Source organism: Drosophila virilis, chromosome X, assembly GCF_030788295.1.
Source record: "Drosophila virilis strain 15010-1051.87 chromosome X, Dvir_AGI_RSII-ME, whole genome shotgun sequence".
Classification (NCBI taxonomy): domain Eukaryota; kingdom Metazoa; phylum Arthropoda; class Insecta; order Diptera; family Drosophilidae; genus Drosophila; species Drosophila virilis.
In genome coordinates, this window is record NC_091543.1 from 23,223,532 (window position 1) to 23,249,023 (window position 25,492).

A 25,492-nucleotide genomic window follows, 5' to 3' on the forward strand; every position below is an offset into this window, starting at 1 on the left:
CAATGTCAACTAACTTATCATTCCAGATTTAAAATGTCTTTTATTTTAAAGTAGAAAGTACTTATTATCTAAATAGAAAAATACCGCATTAAATAAACTAAAGAGAATCAATCATTTTGTAAGACCGATAAACGAATATTCCAGGTTTCTAGAATGCGTCTCGCTTTAAAAACAAGTTCGCTCCATTGAGCACTTGCCAAATAACATGTCAGGCAATTTCACTGCAATTGCAATTGAGGTTGATTTACTGGCTCAAGTCAAGCCAAGTTAACGATTCAATGCGAATTCCGAACATTTCAAATGCCTTTTGCAGAACAATCAAATTATAATACTTATAAGAAATAAAAAAAAAAAAACCAAAACACAAAAAAAAAAAAATAAATAAAATGTGAAAAAATGTTAAAAATGAATTGGGTCCAATTTAATCTATGACACCATCGCCCCGAACTGCTTTCAAATAAACTAATTAAATTGAAGTAAAGCAACAAAATAACACACAAAAAACCAACAACAACAACAACAGCAAAAATAAGGCGCAGGCAGTCAGCGGCTGCAAAAACAAGCGACTACAAAGAATTATTTATTGCCAATAGACGACGCCGCAGTCGTCGTCGCCGTTGCCGTCGACGTCAGCGTCAGCGTCAGCGTCGGCTTTGCCTTTCATTCAAAATGCAAAGCGCTCTGCAAAAGTTGGCTGGGCAGCGCCAGCAAGGCTTGGCCTGGAACGGCGTGGAACATGGAACGCGAAACGTGGAACGTGCGGCTCTATGACGAATCTGACGCGACTGCGCAGCCACTACAAACACCGTTAGGCAGCGGCAAGCGCGCGCACGCGAACGGTTTTCATGTTTTATGATGTACCCTGTACCAAATGAAATGACAGTGTAAGGGTATATTCAGTCAGCAGGAGGCAAACTAGTATAAGACGCGAAGTTACGTAATAGGCATTTAATTATGTTTTAATCATTAAACCTTAACAAACTTTAAACGAACTCAATTAAAAAAAAAAAAATAAAATAAACCAAAAAAATTGTAGTACACCAATATTTGTGTATTTTAATAAGCGCTTATGCTTTGCCACAGGGTGTGCACAAGTCGAGCACTCACGAAACAAGCAGTTTTGTTACTCTTTTACTGTCTTGTATTTCGCGTTAGGTACTTTTTTTTTTTGCTCGGTTTTTGGTTTTTGTTTTACTTTTGATTGCCAAACAACAATTTGGGTGCTGTTGTTGTTGTCGCTGGTTCTACGTATTAACAAAAAAAAAAAACGCTGGACAGGCGCAGGCGCAGGCGCTGGCTCTGACTCTGGCGCTGAGGCGCGCGTTGGCGCATTCCGTTGCTTCGAATCCAGTTACGAATCACGTTCCATTTGATTGTTTCAGTTTTTGGGGTTTTACCTTTTATAGTATAATTTTTGTTATTGTTGTTATTTTTTTTTTTTTTTCTTTTATGTTTGGCTGCACTTTGCATCGTTCGCGTTGCTGCTGCTGTTGTTGTTGCTTTATTATTATTTTTGGGCTCGGCAACTGCGCCCACAGTGCGACGCCGGCGCCTGCACTTGGAAACACTCCAAATCCAAAACCAAAACCAAAACCCAAACCCAAAACAACTTCAAACTCCAAGTCTTCAACCTGTCGCTTGAAGTTGGCCAATTAGACACGATCGCAGCGCGTATGAGTCAACTATCAACAACAACAACAACGAGAGCAACAACAACGAATACAAAATTGACAACAAAAGTAAAATGTTATTTATGATTTTTGATTTCAATTTGTTGTCCTTGATTTGGGTTTGGCATTCTACGTTTTCGCCTCTGTCTCTATGTGAAGGCGTTAATGATTTGGGCGTCTGTTGGAGGCCAAGCCAGGAGAATGATTGAGTGTGGCCGGTTGGGAGGGAGAAGGGTGCTGCGTGGGCAGCAAACGGTGTTGAAAACCACGCAAGAAATGTTGCCTAACTTACAAACGAATGTATGTATTTTGTTGCTTAACATAATATTGAATATGCCTGCAATTTTACAGCACTAGACCAAGAATCGCAATTGATATTTGTTTGTTTTGCAACACTTCTACATCTGCAATTGGGTCGCTGCGATAATTATTTCCATTTTCATTATTTACCTTTAAAATGTATTAATATTTCCAAAAAAGGATTGCGACACTTTTCTAAATAAAAACCTTTAATACAAGTACAACACCGAGAACCATCTTTACAATTTGCTGCCTTTGCAACACTTCTCCACAATTTTGTAAGCGCACGTTTATGCGCACTGAAACACCAATAAATACTGACATCTGCTGTGGCATTCACATAGCTTTTAGTTTTCAAATCTGAACAAAGACAAACCCATTTATAATTTGGAAAGCCAATGTACGCTCTGCTCTAATTAATGTAACCCGTACATTAGCACAACAATTGATATCAAATTTCGGCGCTTTCAACATTACTTGCAGGAAGTCAGCCACAATTTGGGGAACCCACCCCGAAAGCTGTATTAATAGACCGAAATTTCAAATAATAAAAACAATATTTTAATTCAAATTCACGCTATTTATTGTATTTACTAATTGGAGCAAACCAATGATTAACAATAAAAATCCACAATTTGAGCTAATTTTCATCAGCACAAAAACTATGGAAAGCTAATTACAAAAGCTGCATTAAGATTAAATAATCATTAGCTGAATGGAGAGATTGGCTTGCAAATAGGCCAAAAAAAGGTAACAATAATAAAATTGCTCAAAAGTCAAGAAAATTTTCCGTTTTTAGTTTGGGAATGCAATTTTAAGAAGTTTCACCACACTATTGCTAACATTTGAGTGTTCTGCAACACTTCTGTATGTAATGAAATGTATTTGATTTATTAGAATTTGGAATATATGTACAGTTATGTACAGTTTGCCCTATGCCCAATAGAAGTACACCCACCAGCGATTTTCAACTTTGGACAATGCCTAAGCAGTGTTGCCACATCGCCGCAATTTGATAGCATTCGCGTTTACACTTGATTGAGCCTAGCGTAACTTATGGGCCATAAACTTAAAAAAAAGAACTCTAAAACAAAAACGAAATACAAATGCAAAATACAAATTATAAGGCACAATAAATTGAGAAAGAATATTAAGTTAAAGTTATGCTCACGTTTCAATACTCTTCCATATGGTGGAATAAAGAATTGCGATTCGAATCAAAATGTACCCGCACTACGAAACAGTGTTAAGAAATGCTTTTTGAATGATAACTATATTAAAAGATTATCCAAAACAAAACCGAAATGCAAATGCCAAATACATATGAAACACAACAAAATTAAGACAATTAATAATAATAAATTAAAGAATAAACACTTGAACGAACTTATATCCTTACTATAAAACAGTGTTAGGCAGTGCTTTTCGAATGATTAGAGTGCTCAATAACAGCTTGTAATTGGTGAGTTTGGTAATGCAAGTATCGGATATATCTGCTTCGATGTGTTGCTCATTGCGAGAAATAATCATAATACTCTCTGCTAGGGTATAGCATAAAGAAAAAGTAAGTCACTTGGCTATCGATATGCTCACATCGGCAGCATTGCGCCAAGAGGCGTCGCTGCGGGGGCGACAACCCCCTTCCCCCTGCTGTCGTTCCCCATAGTTCCCGGCGGTGATCAGGCAACCCCTGAGAGCTCCACACACCCCCACTCCCCTACACCGCCGCCACCGCCCACACCACAGCGGTGTCCAACTGTTGAGGTTGGGACATGCGGCGCAGGTTTTGTCGGTCGGCGGTCGGTTTGCATATTTGCCGCCAAAGAGCCAAACGAATTTTCTGTTAAATATTTGTTGCTCTCGTTGTTTTTTTTGTGGTTGTTGTTGTTATTGTTTTTGTTATTGCTGCTGCTGCTGCTGTTGTTGTTGTTGTTGTTGCTGTTGTTGCCGCCGCCGCAACTCGCAATGGTCTGGAATTTTAAATAAATGCGATTTAGTTGTGCAACATTTTTACTTTACTTTTTCTTTACGTGCCCGCAACGGCGACGGCGACGGCTATGGAGACGGTGGAGTGGGTGGTGCGGGTGGCAGCGCGAATTTATGATAAATAATTAAAGCAACAAACCAACAACAATACGATAATAGGAAGACCAATTAAGTGCTGCAAAGTTTTGAACTAATAGCAGAACTTCTTGCATTACAGGGTATAGAAACAAGTGCATATCAACAAAGAATATGGCGCAACCAGAGCTTGGAATTGTTTTTATTCAAACAAACAAAAGTCACCAATTTCATTCTTTAACAGTTGGATCAGAATCTGGAGTATTAACGGAGTGTTTTAATTTTATTATTTGTTTCAAAAGTAAAGCAAATACAACTAAGTTCAACCGCTGCCTGTATAGGCTTATATGTTTTTATACCCTGAATGCATTCAAATTTGGTAAATTGATGTTGTGCAAGATTATGTTACAGATAGAAAGAGGCTGCCCTGAGCCTATAAAGTGAATATGTTCTTGTTCGGCAGCAGCAATCGAGTCGAGCCGAACCTGTTTCCTATACCCTATCTTGGCACTGAATTTAGAGTATCATTTAGTCGGGCACTCCCGACCAGAGCACTCTTACTTGTTTATTCTGTGTTCGATTGGTCTGGCGTGAAAGCGAGAGTGTTGCCGTTGTTGCTGTTGTTGTTGCTGCTGTTGCTGGTGTTGTTGCTGTTGTTGTTGTTGCTGTTGCTGCTGTCCCAGTTACGCGCCAAGCATAACTTTAGCCAACTACAACAAACACGAAGTGCGCGGCCGACAACAAAATATTTACAAAATATTCATTGATTTCAAGCCTGTTTTTATGGGCTTTTTGTTGTTGTTGTTGTTGTTGTTGCTGCTGTTTGCTGTGTTGTGTTATGGTTTTTCATTTTAGATCATTTCTTTGTTGTATGTTGCAATTGAGCCCATAGATTAATCAATAGCATTATATAATGCCACAACAAGCCAAATGTGCTACGACAACAAGCGCGCGGAGAAGGAGAAGAGCACGCAGAGATCGACAATTGCTGCAGATGCGGCGCATCTCGAAGTTCTCGCAGTTGCTCCGACACGATTTATATATTTGTGCATATGTACATATATAGATATCATGTCATGTGTTATGTGGTGTAACTGGCTCATTGTTTCAGGGTGCTAGCCGATTGCGCAGCATGCAGCGTCAAATGATATGGTGTGGCCGGGCCATGCGTCGTATGCGTAATCTGGTTGGATATTCAATATTACGTATGCGCCGCGTGTTCCGTAGCAGAGCCCACAATTATGTGCGCCGAATCTGTGTCATTCATTCGCTGCAGAAACGGCAGACGAGGGAGGCCAACAAATGAGCAGGCAGCTCACAGTTTCCGCTAAACAAAACTGAATCCCCGAATCGATTGCCGACAACAACAACAACAACAACTACAACAACAACACACACGAAGCGAGCAATAAAAAATCACTTGATTTGCATTTAAAGCCAGCAGCCCAGCCACAGCGACAGCAACAAAAACTGCAAAACAGGCAGCCGCCTAACTGTTGAGTTGGGGTAAAACCTGGGCGTGGGAACATGCAGATCCCAGCTACGGATCCAGATCATGGCCCAGCAATAGCAGGGCGTGCCCCACTCTCTTGCCGCCGCCCCGGCGCAGCGTGCAACAACTTTATTATGCAGAGTGAAGCGATTTTGATGCCCGTTCGGGGGCGTTCGCCTTCCATCATGATTTGCCCCTAATGACAAAGTATTTAACTGCTTTAAGTCGGCCCCTTTGGCTTGAACTAGTTCACCAAAAGGGCGACAGCAGCTGCTGCAGTAGTCGGTAAGTAAGTGAGCACACCTCAAACTCTACAATACCTGGAGCATGGCTTGGGGTGTTCGCTCGGGTGGCCGGTTTGCCGGGACTGTGGATAGGGGGTTGCAAGAATCGTGTTGATTGAGTTCAATTCACTTTAATTAACATGACATGCGTCCAAAATACCTGGCAACTAACCTGACAGATACAGTAAAGAAAACAGTGTTGGCAACGCAGCAAACACAAGCAGCATAAATTAATTTTCTTGTGATTCACAACTGGTTTTGGCTTTGGGCAAATTATATAGCCTTTTTTGGCAAAATATATCCACTGAGCTTGAATTAATATTAAATTTAAGCATTACAATTTTACATATAGTTTTACAACATTAAATCTATGCTCGGATGTAATATTTTATATATATTCATTCAAAGATGTTGTCATTAAAAGCAATAACAATGGATGTCATTGATAATTACCAGCGCCAATTGCAATCAATCAACTAACTAGAAGAGATGCGATTCCAGGACTTGAACGAGGCGCAAACAAATATTAAAATGTATAATATAATCATGCTCAAGACTCTTCTTGATTCTTACAATTTATGAACATTATATTCCTGATATTGTTCTCCGCTGAAATTATGACCAAATCTGGCTGAAAAAGGCCAATAGCTCAGACTCGTTTTGTGTTGTTGGTTGAGTCAAAGATAAACTCAGACTGCATTCTGAACAAAAAAAAAAAAACTCTGACGAGATTGAACAGAATTTCTTTTTATTGTAGTGCAGTTATCTTTATATTAAATAATATCAAAGTAAAGTAAATGAATTATTCAGCAGACACTCGTGAATAATGCCTAAAAGCAGCGCTATTCTGGCTTTTTTCGGCTAACAGGCGCAGCACTGCCGCCGCCCGCTGTCTAACTGGCTCTGGCTGCGGCTCTGGCTGTGGCTTTGGGTCTGGCCAATGGGTTGCATGTTGGTCAGCCGGCTTGATTGACACCTTTTAACTACCGTGGCGCAATTGGAGCCGACGACTTGTGCGACTCTTGTGTTAAATTATTCACTTTGGCAGCGGCAAAGTAAAAAACACAAAAACCAAAAACCCCGTGACATATTTTGCACGTCAGAAACAAAAAAACAAATCTTTCGCAATCCCACAGCGGCCCCTTTAGCTCAACAATTGCTGCACCGTTTCCAGGACTCCAAATGCAAATCCAATTCCGATTCCGATTCCGATTTGCATTCAGATTTCGATTTGACGCCTGCTCGCTGTGGGTGGCTGCTTTAATAGTTCAAATTGAATTTAGCGCTGATCGCATCTATAATTATAATGGCTCCCCACTTCCCGCTCCCCCCACCCTCTATGGCATGCCCAGCTAGGTGCAGAGCTTACGTAAGAGCAGCCACGAGATGCAATGGATGCAGTTGAGAGATGTCGATGGCTGGACTGCTACTGCTGCTGCTGCTGCTGCTGATGCTGGAGATGCTGCCACGCCCAGCTAACAGTTACCAGCAAGCAGTGCCAGTAGCAGAGCCAGTCGTGGCCAGACTGTCCGCCAGGGTCCCGCTGTGCGGCGTGGCCAGCGATTGGAGCAGCTCGATTGAAATATTTGCACGTCGCATATTTAGTTAGCATAATTTGCTCTCTAATTGTCACTGACAGTTTAAGAATGTGACTGGTTCGAAGCAATTGTTGCTGTTGCTGTTGCTATTGCTGTTGTTGTTGTTCGTCATTGTCAACACTTTTTTATATTTTGTCTTCGTTTTTTTTTTTTTTTTTTAGATTGGCACATTGCATATTATTTATTGGCACAACAAGTTGCAGCACGCAAGCACCAGCCCGCAGCAGCAGCTCCAATTACACCCACCGCTCAGAGGCGCCGCCTGGCGGCCGAACCCTGCAACTCAGCCACTAATTAACGGTTACGCTTAAATGCCGTGTGTTGTCACATGTTAATCGAGAGTATATACTGTACATTTAAAGTCTATATAGAGCAACAGACCATATCAATTATAATGTGTTTTCTAGGTAAGCGTTTACTTTCAGCTTACTCGGGATCGGACAACTCTTTAAATGTAACATAAGACTGACATCTACAGTGGCTGCCAATTAGCGGGCTTATGAGGTGTCTGCTATGCCAGATCGGTCTGGGTTTGAAACCTAACGTTACCAGAACGTACAAGCAATAGACCTATCACATGGGCTAGGCATTTTAATAGTCACTCGAAATTAATTCTTCCGTTAGGTCACACTTTTTTCCTGAAATAATGGATCATTCGCCACGCCCACTTCTACGTAACCAAAAGTTACGTGCCTTTGTTATTTGAAAAATGTAAAAGAACTTTGATATATAAAACATGAGAGTCTCGAGCTCAAACCGTTTCGAGTCAAAGACAGTTCTACAGCCTTGATTCCTTTAGTCTTACCCAAATCTCAAACCTAGTTTTTTTTCCCACATTGTTGTTTTTTGAAAAATGTTCAATTGTTCATGTAAATAAGTGAAATTCATAAAATGGGCCAATGGGGTTGTTCCTCGTTTTGCCAGCCATGTTTTTTCCTCTGCTAGGCATTAAACATCTTAAGATTGAGGTTATGGCAAGTGCATTTCCGCTCCACTGGGCCAAATGGGATTTACTTTTGTGCAACTCACCTTTGGATCTTAAGATATCACAGAATGGTTGTTTTGCATTAAGAAACGGCGACACTTGTTTGTGATGTTGTTGTTGTTGTTGTTGTTGTTGATGTTGCTGTTGTTGTTGTTGTTGTTGTTGTTGTTGTTGTTGTTGCTGTTGTTGTGGTTCCAGTTGTTGTGAACAACACCAGCAAATTGTTTGCTACTTTTTCGTCAGTTTCAAGCTCTCTTGTTGGGCTTCAATGTGCTTTTGTTCGTTCTACTTGCTTCTGGCAATTGCTTCGAGTACTTTTCGGACCGGTAATATTAAAAATGTCGGTGTTTTAACAACTTTTTAGTGCTGGCTTCCCCTGTTAAATTAGATGAACTGAAGCCCGTTTTTTACACGATTTTTAATGGAGTTGTTATTCTTGGCCAAAAATCGCATTGGATTACTTGAGCAGGCTGTTCTTGTTGTTGCGTTTGTTCTACATATTGCAAAGACAGCGACAACAACATGACGCTTCTCGGCGTCGATTGGGGTTCTGTAATATAAAACGAAACAATTTTAGGTTTTTTTTTTTTTTTTGATAATAACATTCTTTGTTTTAGGCAAATGTTTTGAACATATTTTTTAATTATCCTACTGTTTGTGTAGCCTCTTATTTTTTGAGATTCATGTTTTTTTTTTTAATTTGAAATTTAGCTTCAAGTTATTTGGTAGCGCTAAAATACTAAAATAAAATATCTTCTTTTCGATTTAAATGAATTTTCGCAAAGAAACAAATTCATGCAACCATTTCCACCAATTTTCCACAATTGTTGGTGGAAGCTTTTCTGTACAAACGTCTGGAAGGCCAATAAGTCTTTGGCACCTCAAAGTGAAGCCAGATGACTCAGATTATTATTGGCGAAACTGTATAAATTTGGGCCAAGCTGTGTAAGTCGAGCTCAGACATTTAATAGGAAATAAAATGGGTATTTCCCAAGGCGCATATATCGAAATCGTCAGCCGGAAAAGCCGCAATGCAATTACGAGTAGAACAGAGAAACCTAATGAACCGACGCGAAGGTTTTTATGGCCATTTACTCGCCCTGTTCCAAGTCCGGGCAACAACTCGGTGCCATTGAAATGGAACGTATAGAGAAGTAAAAACAACAATTACATTAGTTGAAAATGTTGAAATTACTTAAAATGCGTAATTAGCATTTTAATGAGCATTTAATTAAGAGATTTATAAACGGTAGCAAGACTTGGTCCCAGCCAAGCTACTTACCAATAATCAAGGCTGCTTTGGATCTAGGTCTGGCAATGGCATTGCGATACTTTTTGCCGCTACCCAGTTCTACATCGATGTCATCGTCATCGTCATCGTCATCGTGTTTGCCATTGTCATTGTTATCGTTATCGTTATCGACATGCAGTGGCAAGCGAAAGGCGGAAATTGTTCGATTCAATGAGCGCACGCTTCAGGAATTAAGCAAACATTGCGAAATCAGTAATCGGCGGAAAAAGAGGGGAACGCGAAATCTCTTCGACTGGCGCCTGAACAAACAAACTTTCAACACACTTCGCTTGGACATCCCAGGCAGCTGGGAGAATGTCACAATGCATTTCCACATATCGATGTTCAGCACTTTGATAATTTCTCGATTCAAGTGAAGCTCACGCAGTTGGTCAACACTTGACGCCCAGTTAATTGCTTGCAACACACACACACACACACACACACACACGCACACACACTTTTCTAGCTGTTTGTTCAACTGTGCTTGCTCAGTACATCAAAATTACATTAGTTAGCGTCAATCGCTAAGTGAACTATATGTATATGCCTCCAACTATGTACAAATATATGCGCCATGAGTCGGCAGTCGTACTACCCGACTACGCTTATAGCCCAACCGACCCATATTTCTATGTCTGTTGGCATCGAGTTTCGGTGTCGATGTGTTAATTAGTTTACCTTTCTTTGCTTAACTCTTGGCCAACAGTTTTCTTAATGATCGCAGCTCGGTCTGTGTACACCTCATGGGAATGCTTAAGCATGTAAGTTCCCCAACTACGAGCTAACCCACAACCGATTGAGGACTAGCTCTGATTTAAGTTTGGGTTTTGTTTCAACAGTGCTTAAATGCTATAAAATAAAAAATTCGTTTTAGTCGGGAGTGTCTGATGAGGAGATACCCTGAACTCCATTCTAGCACTAGCCATACATATCTTGTATGGTTAATCTTTCTAGATGGCATTCACATATGTGTAAATACCAAAGCCGAAGGCGCGCATATTCTGGCGGTAAAAATATTCTTGATTATGGAATTGCTGACTTTAGGACTGTAACCCCAGTTGTTTTCAAACTGTGACCTGTGGTTGCGGCAATGGATGTGCCTTGATGTTTAAAGAAGATCATCAACAAGGCAATTTGACAATTTTACTGAGTCGAGACCCAAAGCTATGCCAGGTATTGTGTAGACGCCCCTGAGGGGCGTGGCGAAAGCGCGCACTTGAACCTACATATTTATACGTAGATGCGAACGTTCGAGGCAAAGAGTTGGCCCCAATCAATTGTGTTACAACTATCTGAGCAGCGATTCGATTTGCAGCCGAAACCACAAATTGCACCGCGGCCACAACTCTGTCAACATAAACAAACAGTCCAAATTGCCGGTACACAAAGCTTCTGCAGTTGCCCTTGAAATCGTGTGGCAAATAAACGAAAACCTTGACGCTGGCCAAGTGTGGAACAGAGCGGGAAGAGGGCTCGAGTTGAGCGGGTTGAGCAGTCGACAAATTTGCTGTCGATTCATGTCCGATACGTTAAACGAAACCAAATCTAAATTCGAATGCCTTCGGTCGGCCAAGTGCTACACATCAGCAGCAGCAGCAGCAGCAGCAGCAGCAGCAACAACAACAGCAACAACAACAACAGCAACAACAAATCTATTATGCATGAAACGCCGGCTCGATCAAAGCGGTAAAGACATCAGCAAAATGATTGCAGAGGTAGCCAAAAGTTGTCGGTGATTAAACAATACTCGTAAAATGGGGGAAAAAAACAACAATTATTGCTCGCCAATGATGGGTGGAAAAGAGGTGGCGAAGACTGTGGAGGGGGGGATTGGGGTTGGCGTCATGCTGTCGAACGGTACGTGAGGTCGACAAATGTTTTCGCGAGATGTGCTCCGCGGCGTCCAATGAATGAATTGAATGAAGTGAATGAATTGAATGAACGAATGCAGTCAAAAAGCAAACGAATCGAATCGAATGCCGCAGCTCGAGTCCCAGCCTCAAGCGTGAGATTGTGCGAACGGAACTCGTAAATCAATGTGCGATTGTTGTTGCTGCCGCTGCTGACGATTGTCGTCAGCATCTGCCACTGGCAATAGCCATGCCCCTGCACCCGACCCAGCTGCTGCCTCTGACTGATCATCATCAGGCGTTAAAACGTTCGATAAGCGTCAAAACGTTTGGCTCTTTGATTAATCGACTTGTGAGCTGCAAGTGGGGAGCGCAGAGCGTGAGTCCACAGTCTGAGAGTCGCAAGTCGCAAGTGGCGCTGGAGCTTAAGGAGCTGTGTGTATGTGTGTGTGCGGCTTGCCACTTGGGGCATTAATTGGGCGCAAGCTGTAAATTTCGACTGCCGTTTAATTGACGAACGGTTCGGTTCGTCCGATCGTGCCACACGCATCTGGCCAAAACGGTTGCGACATGCAACGCCAGCAACAACGGCAACAAAAACTTAGGGAAATTGCAAAACCATTTGGCCAGCTCTCTGCGCAGTCCGATATCCGGTTGACTTCGAGTTGTTGTTTAACAACTTATTAAATCATTTTTCTGCATATTTCGTTGCACTTTTTCGTGCAACCGCAAAAGCCAAAGCCCACAAAAAATAGTTAGAAAACGAGTAAGAGGTTCTAGTCGGGAGCTCCTGAACTCTCTTCTTCCAACATCAAATGCATATATATTCTAAATACAAAATTTTTGATTTCCTTTTATTTTGATGCCAATCGATAGAACTGATCCTTACGAGTCAAAAATGGTATAAAATTCCAAAATCTGACATTATTTGACGGAAATATTCCAAAAAATAATCAAAAAGATGGAATTTACGAACGAATCGGTTTTTTGTCAGCAACATTTTTCCATATGATTAATTTGTTTGAATGCCAATTGATGGTAGGGATCCGTACTCATTCAAAAAGGTATAACATTTTAAAATCAGACATTATTTACCCGAGATATAAAAAAAACATCATCGAAAAAGTTTCGATGTTCGCACCGACTTCGATCTTAAGAAAAAACCTGATGTAACCCCTTGCCATTTTGTCGATTTGGGTCAAAATTTTGGATTTCCTTTTTCTTGATGCCAATTGATAGAACTGATCCTTACGAATCAAAACTGGTATAAAATTCCAAAATCGGACATTATTTGATGATTTGAAAGGTCATATCATATCCGCGCGGAGCTATGTCGTTTTGGAACGTCATATCTCCGCGCGGAGCTATGTCGTTTTGGAACGTCATATCTCCGCGCGGAGTTATGTCGTTTTGGAACGTCATATCTCCGCGCGGAGTTATGTCGTTTTGGAACGTCATATCTCCGCGCGGAGTTATGTCGTTTTGGAACGTCATTTCTCCGCGCGGAGCTATTACCCTAGATATTAAAATAAAAACTAAAAAATCAAAAAAATTAATTAAATTAAAATTGCTTAATTAAATTAAATTAAGCACTTATGAATGTGTGTTTGTACATGTATACAGAAATTCTTAAAGATGCTGCTCTGTTCAATTGCGCAGTTGTATATAACTTTGGTTTTATTTTAACCGATCTTTATGAAAGCTATCTCCAAAAAAAAAAAAAAACAATTTAAAAAAAACATGTAATTTGACTAATATTGCTTATTCGTTCAGTCAGGTACAGTGATCGCTGGATACGTAGGATGCAGCGAAAATTCTGACTTTACTTTCGGAAATTTTCGAACTTTCCAAGTTTTAAATTTCGGAGTCCCCTCTGCATTGAGCAACCTACTCTTCCAAATTGTATTTACGAATTTCAAGTACGTGATTCTTAACATGAAAGCTTTGCAGTTTCTTTCACAATCTCTTTGCTCTTAACCCTTAACGCACCTTGACCCAAAGCCTAAGCTAACTTGTTGCTGAGCGACAGTAAATAAACACTTTGAGAAATGGGATTGCACACACTCCGTATGTACTTATATTACCGAGATCTAAAATCAAATTTAACAATTAGTAGAATAAAATATATATTCCGTTCACAGCACTCGTAATCAGTAGTTGACCTCAGTCGGTAAGTGTTTGCATGTTGGCAGCCTTTCTCATGGGTTTTCACCTGCGACTCTGCTTTGCGATTTCCCATGCACTTTTACACTTGAAATTGTGGCACATAAGAAAACGAGCCACGCCCACATACGCCCATTGTTTTTAAAGTATGTCGAGAAAGTTTTCGTTTTCTGTTTTCATTCATTTGCAGGTGGAATTACGGCTGCCATTTGGCACAGCCCTCCGGTTGCATGAAAGTGTCAAAGTGCTCTCACAAATGTGCAACGCCTTGCAGTGCTGAAGTGTGCGACATTTCACAACACTGAACAACAGATCTTATCTCAAACTAATTGTTTTCGTATCTATTTTGAGATTTCCACTGATCTAAACCAACTAACTGCCTGATTTAAATAAAATCAAGCGGCTCTACTAAATTTTAATTTTTAGTTAAGCCAAATAAGATTAGTTCAAGTATTCGAATATACAATTTTAAGTCATATCAAACCGACTAAGCAATGATCTTTTTCTAGTCCAAGCTGTCATCAGTTGGAAGGAATCTGTTCTTGAATATTTGGCAATGCTGCTGACGCACAGCGAATGCAGTGTTCGATAACGCTATGATTATTTTGGCCTAACGGTCTATTGGCTCGTGAAAAGTTGCCGCTGTAATTAGGTCTAGTTACTGAACACATCTTAACTAATTGACGATCCAAAAGCTATCATCTGAAGTTATTTGCAAATGGCTGTCGATAGAGATAAATGCGCTTCAGATATGTCTGATATCTGGCTTACAACACTGCATGAATTGAATACATGCAAGTATATCCTTGATAATTTCATCTGTCAAACTTTTATCGTTTCTATCGACACACTGAAAATTAATTAGCCCCTGTGTATAGAAGTCGTGGCAATTTGACAAAATCTTCAACTTAATCTTGAACAAATATTTGCACAATGAACCACGTTCGATTGGAGACAAGGGACGGATTCCTTATACGCATTGATTTTGGGGTCCTGCAGCGGTCAAAGGTCATTCAGCATATGTGCCAATACAGCACAGCGGAAAACGTATACAAAGAGCTGATACTCCCGGTGCATGGCATCAATCACGATGTACTACTCAAAATTTTGCTCTGGATGGAATATCACAAGGGCGACGAGGAACCCGCCTGGGTCCAGAGCAAAGACGAACCCGCCGACATCGAACGCCACATTGACGACTGGGACAAGGAGTTTCTGCGCGAGAAACTGGCGACCGTACGGGCCATAATGAAGGGCGCCGACTACCTGGACATAGCCTGGCTAGTGAAGCTCTGTGCCCGTAAGCTTCGCATTCGCGGATCCGCAGAGCTATATCTACGCATTCTAGGAACCATAGCGCCACTGGATTAGTTGATGTTAATTAGTCTGTATATCTGTATAAGTTTGTATACACGCCCCCCCCCCCCCCACCCAAAGATCATTAACTAAATTTCAACCAAATAAATGTACAGTTGTGGTTCACAATGCTCTTAACTAGCCCAAACGTACATACTTAGACCGAAAGCTCTTTTTTTTCGGAATTGGAAAATTTCAATTTGTCAAAGTGCTTTCAAAGATGTATAAATTGTTTTATAATAATATGATCATGTAGCTTAAATCCTAGCCGTTTTCCAATTTAAGAATGCGATTGCATAAGTTGGAAAAAACAATATGTATAAAACGCTCGTTTAAGCCCTGCTCTGCAATTTTCTTGGTATGTGCGCACATTTAATGCATTTTTCGCGTGCTGCGCATTAATTTCCATACATTTTCATGTTGCACTATAGGTTTTTGTACATACCCTTACAGCGGGTATCATGGCTACAATACGAAAGAATTGACATTCTTTTGAAATTCGATTTGAATCGAGCTATATACTATATTAAATGTTGATTAGAATCATCCTTATGATCATTACAAAAATATGAAATAATCGAATATTTAACCAAACCAGGCTTCGAGCTTCAATATTTACAAGTGGATAGAGTATTTACACTTCGGCTTGCCGTTTTCTTTTGATGTTTTGTCTTTTTTTTTGTGTTTTCATTTGATTTTCTTGTTTGCGCTGTTGTTGAACGCCTTTGTCACCGATTTATGCGAGTAAGTGCAATGTTGTTATTGTCGGCTCACACGCATGCGCAACACCATAAGCAACAACAACTGCAGCAACAACAACGCCCAGAAATTTTCACTGCATAGTAAAGAAAATGTTTCGGAATTTGTTGACTTCTTCATTTGCATTTGATCGTAATACGCGTGCAATTTTATTGCATTGGCCATTGAGCAAATGGCCAAATGGCCAAATGGCCAAATGGCAGCCAGGCCCAGTCCCAGGCCCTCCACACTCGGTATTGCCGCCATTTCGAGTACTATAATTAAATCGCTTTAATTGCACAGCCATTGCACTCGAATGGGGCAATTGTGAGAACCATCGTCAGCCGCAGAAAAATTGAATCGAAATCGGAACACGGAATACGGAGTACGGAATTTGAAATTTGGAATTCGTAATGCGACGATTGCACAATAAATTGCTAGCAATTTGTCGACTCTCATTGTGAATTACAAGCTCGACGCTGACTCGAATTCCAATTCCGATCTGCATTCAATTTCGAGCGCTTAACGAGCTGCCAGACAAATTGTAGCCATTTGTTGGCTATGACATGTGCAGAGGGGCCCTTCCCTAACCCGTTAAGAACAGCTGGCAAGTACAATAAGAGCAGAACAACATTGCTTATATATAGCTTTAATTATCTGTCTTTTGATTGACAAAAAAACGGCTTAAGGAGTATATAGTATATAATTGACCAGAACGACTAGCTGACTCCTTTCTCTATGCCCATCTGTCCGTCCCTATGTATCAAGGAGTCGATGTCTGGAACAAAAGACTTAATATTCGAATTGTGTAAATATCATCGTTATCTCCGATTGAAGAAATTGCTCCTGAAATAATGTCATTAATAGAGGTAAAGCCTCAGATCGCATACATATGGGTTGCCCCATTTATGCCCTTAGTTTCACAAAGATCGGACTATAGGTACCGACGCTTTTGACATATAAATTTCTGTGATCGTAAAGAATAAAACTAAAATGTTTGTAAGTGTAGGTGTTCAGGGTATCTCCTAGTCCGGCATCTCCAAACACTCTCGGCAATCAGTCAAAAATGAACTCTAAATTCTGGTACATTCCGATTTAAGTTGTTTTCTTCTGTCTATATCTTCAAGGGGCATTCCAATTGGAATTGAACATTGGCAAAAACTGCGCCTTTTTATTTTGGCAGCTGTAATTGAAAAGTGAACAACCGCAACACGAACCGCAAAGAGCGAAAAGCGGCAGCAGCAAATGGAAATGAATTTGTTGCAGATAAAGATAAGGCCGATGATTATGATGACGATGATGATGATGATGATGATGATGTTGATGATGTTGGGAATGGGGATGGTGAGCGTGATCACAATGATGATTAAATGCTGATGATGTGAATGATGATGATGCGCGTGCCGAGGCGCCATTTGGCGTTTGGCTTACCAAAACGATCTCTGTGCAAATTTGTTAACGCTTCCGGCCTGGCCAACAAAGTTAGACTGAGGCTTGAGCTGGAGCTGGAGTAGGAGCTGGAGCTGAACAGGCTGCCTGGCCACCTGCCACCGACGTGCTACTGTTATAACAACAGCAACAGCAATAACAATAATAACAACAACAACAGCAACAACAACAAAACCAACTGCAGTTGCCTTTTGATAAGTTTTAGACATTCACTTTACCTTCTCGTTCAATGCCAAAGAAAAACGCGTCATAATTTCCGCGCTGCTTTTCACAAAGCCAAAGCCAAAGCCAAAAATTAAAAAAAAAAAAACACAGTCTCGAGATTCAAGTTTGGATTCAACTTGGATTTGAATGGCAGCGGGTGAAAGATGAGATTGCATTTTATATGTTGGATATGAACGTATGTAATTATGGCACCATGGTCATATAATTAAGACCGCAAGTATTTGTAGATCCAATGCGAACAAATCCTGCTACAAGCTTTTGACATTTAGTAAAGATTTGCTGGGCTAACCATTGGAGGCAATCCCCTGCCTGTACTAACATATGTATCGTACGTATATGTGTACTTTCGATTTAGAGTCGAGGCAATTAAAACAACTGCCCGGAAGCCGTGCCCAAATGTCCGCTGCTCTCTGATCTGTGAGCAGTTGCTGGGTTAATGGGCAGTGGAGTCGGGGGCCCAGTTTGGCCAGAACAGCCAGAGTCGACCCGCTAATTATGGCTAATAAATATTAGCTGCCAAAAGTGCAATAAACCAGCGGCGAAACGGCGATAAAGACAACTAAAACAGAAACCGTAACACGGTCTTACCCGAACTCAGACTGCGACTGTCACTGGGAACGAGATCGCGGCCGCGGCCGAGGCAGTGCCTCCGTCTGGGATTGGTCATATATCATGACAGTTAATTGCAGTTGAATGTGGTAACAGGCCCACATTGAAGTTTAAGCACACAATCAACTGCCATGCAAAAGAAGCACACGCACCAGTGTGCACATTGGCAAAAAACCTATAGAACCTGAAAAACTTTTCAAATAAGCAAACTTTTATGGTCTTTCAATTTGGCAAAAGTAATTATATAGTCTAGGTGAAATTCTAATTCATAGAATTATTTAAATATTCCAATATAGATGTTATTTCCCCTATGAATAGCCCGTTCTTTAATCAATCTTTTCTTTCCAGAACCTATCGATTAAGCAGGGCTGTTTCGTCTGCGTTAAGTTGGCTGCGATTGAGCACATTGAACTCGAAATTCTAATTGGAATCGTAATCTAGAGAGAGAGAGAGAGTAAGAGAGAGAGAGAGAGTAAGAGAGAGAGCGAGAGCGAGTGAGGCGGCTTTCAGCTTTTCTTAGCTGCGTTTCTGACTTTTAAATGTCAGGCTAACAATAAACAAAGTGCCAGCCCCTCAGTAGGCTTTGAATTCATAAAATCAGATTTGCCATCCGGTCAAAATATTCACTTCATTATCGAAGCTTGTGCTGTAAACGCAAAGATTTTCTCTATTTCGTTTTCAATTTGCTAGTTACTCATTTCCGGGAATCCAGAAAGTATTCCTTGCATTACCCACCATCTATTTAGTTCGGATATAATGTCGACCAACGAACTAGTCCTGACCGCCGATGTGCGACAGAGAATTCTTGAGTATGCAAAGCGAATGGAAAGAGCCGGTAAGTCCCCTCAGCTCGAAGTAGTACAGGGTGTCATGAATATCCGCAAACTTCAGGTAGCGACCGTTTCGACAAAGAGCCAAGTGCTGACAATGCTCAAGTCCTTTTGCAACCAGAGTTGCATACAGAGCTGAACAACAGTCAAATTGCACATCCGATCGCCCAAATGGCAAATCAGAGCGCTCATCTGCTGCCTGGACAAACCAGGGCTTGCACTGACAATAGAGAAATACGAAACCATATGGATATTATGCTGGAGGAGGAGCATCCCACACGCCGCGGCAACCTGCCGCCGCACGCGGTGAAGATCCTTAAGAGCTGGCTATACGAGCATCGGTACAACGCGTATCCCAGTGAAGTGGAGAAGCGGATTCTTGCCCACAAGGGAAACATCTTGGTGCAGCAAGTAAACAACTGGTTCATCAATGCGCGCCGCCGCATTCTGCCCGGCATGATACGTCGGGATGGCAACAACCCATCACATTTTACCATATCGCGACGTTCCAAGAAGTCCATTCCCAACTATATGCAGTCCATGAATGTAAATATAAATAATGCCATGGACCTTGGTACAGGCTCTCCAGACTCTGATCTGGTATGTCCTCAGCCATTGCCGCTTTGGAGACTCTCGCTCACATTCCTTCTTCTTTCTACTACACAGGATATTGACAATAGTCCTTAGGTCAATGAATAATCGCCAGACACCTAAGGGAGAACATTGTGAACCTTGCAAGAACTGAAGAAAATTCAAAACATTTGGTACATAAAGAGACTTAAAAAGTTCACACAAAAGTCGGTATTCTCCATAGTTAAATTTTAGAATAATATTTACTAATAACAAAAGCTCACGTTTGTCATTAAGAATATAAGCTTGAAGCGTATTCAAATTGTCTATTTATCATCTACTCTGTACAAATAAATCAATTTGAATGTCTTGGGAGCAATGCCGTTTCCCTTGCATAATAAGGAGAAATACAAAACACGTAAACAAAGGAAACATACTTATTAAAACTATGGAAATATACGAGTATTAATTACTATTTATCACTTGAATATTTATAAAATAAACGTATTTGTATAAAGCATGTTTTTAAGCCCAAAGATATTTTTGACTGCCGTGAGGTTTTATCCATGAACCTTGTTTTGCACAGCTACTAATATAGCTTTTGGTATCAAATATATTAAATTTTAAAAAGAACAATTCAATTTGTACCGATTTGTCGATTCAGGATTGGGTGCGATTCATCTAACTGCAGCCCTGGTATAAGCACCTGGGATGAATGCTAGGCAAATAAGCCTTGTACCACTGTGCATGGCAAGTAGCTTGCAACTTGCAACCGGTGATTAAACAACGTTTAAGCAAACGTTTTTCTGACCAGCCGATACGGCCCGTTCTGTACCACAGCTCCCGGCAAGAGGGGGTAGGGGGCATCTGGGCATACGCCTTATATATGCAGATCGAGATCATTGTGTGCTTTTTTTTTTTTTTTAGTTGAGTTTGGGTTTCGGTTTCCTCATTTGCAAGTCGGGCGACAATGCATGCCATTAAACGAGTCGAGGACTACATCAAAATCCAACATAGTTATCAGCACGCTATAAGGCAACGGTCAGCCCCAATTAGAACACTTAACACCTGGCCGGCGGGAGGGGTGCGAGGCGGGCGATCGTTCGCATTGCACAGCATTTCGTAATAATTTAATAACAATTTTTTTTTTCTAACCGGCCAGCCGCATAGCCGGGGCAATCGGGGCTGTCGATGTCGATCAATATGTTGCTATAGTTGCTGTAGGACTTGAAATTGAATTTAATTAAAGTTGATTATTACGACAAAATGATTAATTAAGCCAATTTGAGACGCCCACTTGGCCCAAGCCGAGCCAGTGCAGCAGCTAAAAGGCCTAGATAAATATATACAAATACATGCAGATACATATGTAGCTGCACATGTTAGCGCACATACATAACTGCACACATGCGTTTGCATGGGCATGTGGTACAGTGAGCACCAACAAGCAGCGTCCAAGTGTCGTTGTTAATGATTATTGAAGCTGGCGACATGTCTGCCTGCTAAATTGTTGCTAATGTCGTGCCATAATTCAATGCAAGCGCCTCATAAACAAACAGCTTTGTTAACGCGGCAGGGACTGAGCCGCAAATGGGCTCTCAGGTGGGGAGGGAGCAGGTGGGCAGACGCGTAGCCAGGTAGGCGGACTGTGTACACGGCCGCTATCAGTTGCAAGTGTTGAAGTCATAAATCTGCATAATGATCATGCCTATGCGAGTGCGTCTGTGTCTATGTCTGTATGTGTGCGTGTGTGCCTGTGTGTTGGCCCAAAGTGCGTGTGGGACGTGCTAACAGTTAACAACAAATACCAAATTGGCCAAGAGTCAAATGCTATGTTTTGGTTTTGCGCATGCTCGCCAGGTGTTTAAGAGCAAGAATCTGAGACAGCTCTTGACATGGCCTTTCATTTTGTATACCCTGTACTCACACTAAAAAGGGGTTTAATATAAGGTATTATCTCCCATTAAGTATAAACAATATAATTGTTCTCTAATCTCAATCTCCCAGGCAGCAGCCACGTATTAAGAATATTTCACTTTTGGGCATCTAACCCCCGCTTCCCCAAAGATTGCTATAAAAAAGTATTTGAAGAGGTATTGCCTTGTGCTTTGGAATAAATATCGTTCATAATATATATAAATAAAATGAAATAAATAAAATAATATAGCTAGGTATTAATTAAGTTCTATAGAATCAAGTTAAAGTTTCCTCACTGGCTACCTTAAAGCTCGGAGAGAAATACCATATAAATTTAATTGTAGTAAGAGGTTCTACAAAGGCTTCTTTCGTATTAAATAAGAACTATTAAATAATAGCTCATGTTATGTGGCTCAGTTTCAGTTCTAAGCTGAGCAATAGCTGATATTCTGAGACACAGCCGAAAATCAGACTACAAATGGATCTCCATAATTGAGCTGTTCTGCAGATCTTTCAAACTGTAAAAATAGCAATGTCAGCCAAGTGGCATTAACAGCCTATTTCATTGCCAATTTAGGTCCAAAGCGTTCACTTATCGCTCTTAATTGTAATTATAATTTGTCTGAGCTACAATTAAAGTTTATGCTGCATGCCTCGCATGTCCCACCTGCCCCACCTGCTCCGCCACAATGTTGATTAGCAATAATTGCGCTACAAAATACTTTGGAGTGCCATAAAAGACCTGAACACAGATGCTGGCTTGGCCTGTCTATTAGTCCGCCACTGGGGACGAGTCTTTGCATAGCTTGAGAATGCCACATACGTCTATATTTGAGCAGCCACTTGGCGCCCTGACGAAATTGGCCAAGAAGCGTGACAAATTTCATAAACATGAGACGGCCAATGAATCTATGGCCGGGGGCAACAGGATGCGATCAATGGCAGCTTCGATGCGGCTGCGAGCGCTTTTATGGATCGTTAGAATGCCACAAAATGCGAAATACTTGGAAATACAATTGATTGCACAGGAAGCGCATAAATTAAGCCTTAAAATACAGATACAGATACAGATACCGATACCCAGAACACATGTATACAATGGCAGTTTGCAATTTTGCAATTGAGAGCACAAGCTGTTATTTTGGACTCGATTATTATGCCAGAAACGTGCATTTGGAATCAATCAGACGCTGCCCGAGCTTATGACAAGTTTATTGTAGCAACAGATACAGATACAGATACGAATACAGATACAGATACAGCTACAGCTGGAGATACAAGTGCAGTGGAAGCTTAAATAGTTGCTGATCTATTCCGATCTTATCCGGCTGACAGATGTGACACTGACAATGTGTTCGAACGAACCGATCGATGGGACCACCGCGTCTGGCTGCCACAGCGGCAACAAGCGATTGACATGGACACAGACACAAACACGGACTTGGAATTGGACACGGGCACGACACACGGCTTACAAGCCGGCAGGGATTTGGCCGGCTGCCAATAGGCCGGAGCAAGGCGGGCTCAAAAGCGACAACATTTGAATTAGAATTAGTTGCACGAGGGTCAACTGATAAGTTGCCAATCTAGCAGTGTGCCCAGTTCCAGTTCGGCTTCTGTTCCTTTTTGTGTGTACATACATTTTTTATATTTTCTATAAATTTTACTCCAGTAGCAAGAGACAATATTGAATAATGTTCCTAGTATCGAAAGGTTGATTGGATATGTTTGATATATATTGATATATCATCATTTGGATAACACAGATTATAATCAATTTGTAAAATACAGGATAGCCTGTAGTTATCCCTGAGCAGTATTGACAGCCCGCTCGCTCTCTCTCTTTTCTTTTGTCTGTCGGTCAGAGAGACTACAGGGTATTTGTAAAACGTGCAGTCTTACCTTTAAGCAACCTGTTACTACTTGATTTTGTTTGTCATCGTCAAAACAGCTCGAGTGTAAATTTAAATAATTTGTACAATAAATTTAAATTCATTATAGCCACAAAAATTGACGATATATTTAAACGCATTATAACATTAGCTGCGTAGTATCACAAAATATGCGATTATTTTTTGATTATTACAATTATAAATATTAATTTTGCTTGTTTTTTTTTTTCAACTGACATTCGCCTCACTTAGCATTTGTTTGAGGGGCAATGCACATTATGAGTTCTTCGGCACCTGCCAAATTGAATAGATACTTTTCATAGATACTCACAATGTTCGTAGGCTTTTGCAATTTCAGTTAACAATTTCCTCATTTGCTGCGATCGAAAATAAATTAAATAATGTTAACATAATTGTAATCTCAAATTGTTTGGCCCAAAGCGAAATTGTGCGCCACGCCCCGCAACAAGCGGCGATCCAAATGCGCAGATAAATTCCTAATAATACGAGCAAAAATTTAAGCATATGATGCAGAGCGAGCGAAAACAGATACACCTACACACACACACACACACATACGTGATGTTGCATCATTGACAAAGTTGTGTGGCATAATTTGGCCGCTGATTGTTTTTTGCAATTTGAGGATCAAATTAAACAATTGCATAAGGCAAACAAATTGCCCCTAGAAAACCGAATACCTAAAGCGCAATATTTTAAAGCATCCAATAAACAAATGAAGGCAGGTTGAGCCTCTAGAACTGTTAACCTGAGGCGGAGACTTTCAAACTGTGTGTTAAGCAAATTTACGGACAGGACGACAAAAGCGATTTGTATTATTAAATATTGTCTTCGACGGAATAAGAAGGGGAGATACAACAACAAGAACGAAGTCTGCACTAGAACTAGTTGAGAATTACAGCGCTCTGAATGTGAGAAATGTTATATAAACTTTGTGCTCAACTCAAATCTTGCTAAATAGATTTAATGCACAACACTAGTCAATAAAACGGAAGATATAGACAATTGGCAGATATAAGAATTTGGAGAAATGGAAAGATTTGTTCAATTTAAACCGAAAAGAACCCATAGCTTAGAGGCGCCCTGATAATTTACATATCTGGGCACGGTACTTCAATAAATTTCAATAATTTTGAGCTGTCGACGGCTACCCGCTGAGTGTTATGCTGATTGGCTGACAACGGGGTGCGCTGACACTTACTTGATCGGAATCGGAATTGGAGTCGGAATCAGAGTGGATGTTGGAGCTGCCGTTGGAGTCGGGGCAACCTTGGATGTGTGTGAAACCCGTTATGGCCGGATAGCCATTATCTTGTTGCATATTTGCCAAGACATGCCTACGAACATAATTGGGTTTTAATTGATACAGAAAAACGAAAAATACAATAAATAAAAAAAAAATCAAACAGAAAACTGAATTCGAAAAACTGAAAACCCGAAAAACCAACATGCAAATTCTAGTAAAGGGAAGTGATTAATTTCCATGCAGTTCGAGTTACTAGTCTGGTTTTTTATATGAATGTGTGTGTCTCTCTCTCTGTGTGTGCGTGTGTGTGGATATATATCATATCGAATTACCAACGGCCTTAACAACACAATTATGACTTGTTTCGACTGGCGACCAAAAAGCCAAGCGACCAATTGAATTGGCCTAATGAGTGCAACGAATTTGACAGCCTAACCGCAAAAATGTGCCCAAGTATTCGTTTCGTATAGGCCATAACTATAGAGTTGGAAGCAAGCTCGCATGGCAATCCATAATGCAGCTAATCGAAGCGATTGTCAATTCGAATTCGACTGCGAGCTCCAAATTGTGTGAAAGGGCCGTCGCGGCAGCGACAACGACATTGTCAACAATCATGAATACCACTGAATATTTACATCCATATATATTCACACTGATATACCTATATATGGATACAATGTATCTGCGTATCAGCGCTTTTGTGCCACTGCCAATCACAAAGTCACGCCCACAAAATTTACATACAAGTAAGTATAGAAAACAAAGCCAAGCAAAGCTATTCCATGCATTCATCTAGAAATACAGGTATCTATAAAAGCATTTTTTACAAAGTTGTTCGTATTTTTGGCAAGAAAATGTCTTTGAGAAACCCTCTAGAAATCGAACAGTAGTGTTGTTATGTTAGGTGAGCTACAGGAATTAGTTATTGCGTCTCTAAAGGAC

General features: G+C 40.7%; 3 protein-coding genes across 8 annotated transcripts in view; 2 read left to right on the forward strand and 1 right to left on the reverse strand.

The window, feature by feature from the left end:
- LOC6631798 (mucin-5AC) overlaps positions 1–25,492 on the reverse strand; it is a 50,117-nt gene that overhangs the window by 6,892 nt on the left and 17,733 nt on the right. For 4 of the 5 annotated variants that reach the window (XM_070209685.1, XM_002055341.4, XM_070209676.1 and 1 more), the window contains one exon: positions 8,435–8,940. The gene's annotated coding sequence lies outside the window, so the exon portion shown is untranslated. Of the gene's footprint in view, positions 1–8,434; positions 8,941–9,672; positions 10,061–25,492 lie in introns of those variants that run through there. The other variant, XM_070209686.1, reaches the window with a different exon arrangement.
- On the forward strand, positions 14,520–15,202 carry LOC6631797 (uncharacterized). Its single transcript, XM_002055340.4, has one exon. It carries the CDS (start codon positions 14,631–14,633, stop codon positions 15,066–15,068), a length of 438 nt encoding a protein of 145 aa, XP_002055376.1. The 5' UTR covers positions 14,520–14,630; the 3' UTR covers positions 15,069–15,202.
- On the forward strand, positions 18,684–19,849 carry LOC6631796 (homeobox protein TGIF1). 2 transcript variants are annotated; one of them, XM_015170952.3, is made up of 3 exons: positions 18,684–18,909; positions 18,966–19,450; positions 19,571–19,849. In XM_015170952.3, the coding sequence occupies exons 1-3, from the start codon at positions 18,831–18,833 to the stop codon at positions 19,589–19,591; spliced, it is 585 nt and encodes a 194-aa protein (XP_015026438.1). In that variant the 5' UTR covers positions 18,684–18,830; the 3' UTR covers positions 19,592–19,849. The 2 variants fall into 2 exon arrangements, with proteins under 2 accessions (XP_015026438.1, XP_002055375.1); XM_002055339.4 differs by having other exon boundaries at positions 18,685–18,909; positions 18,966–19,504.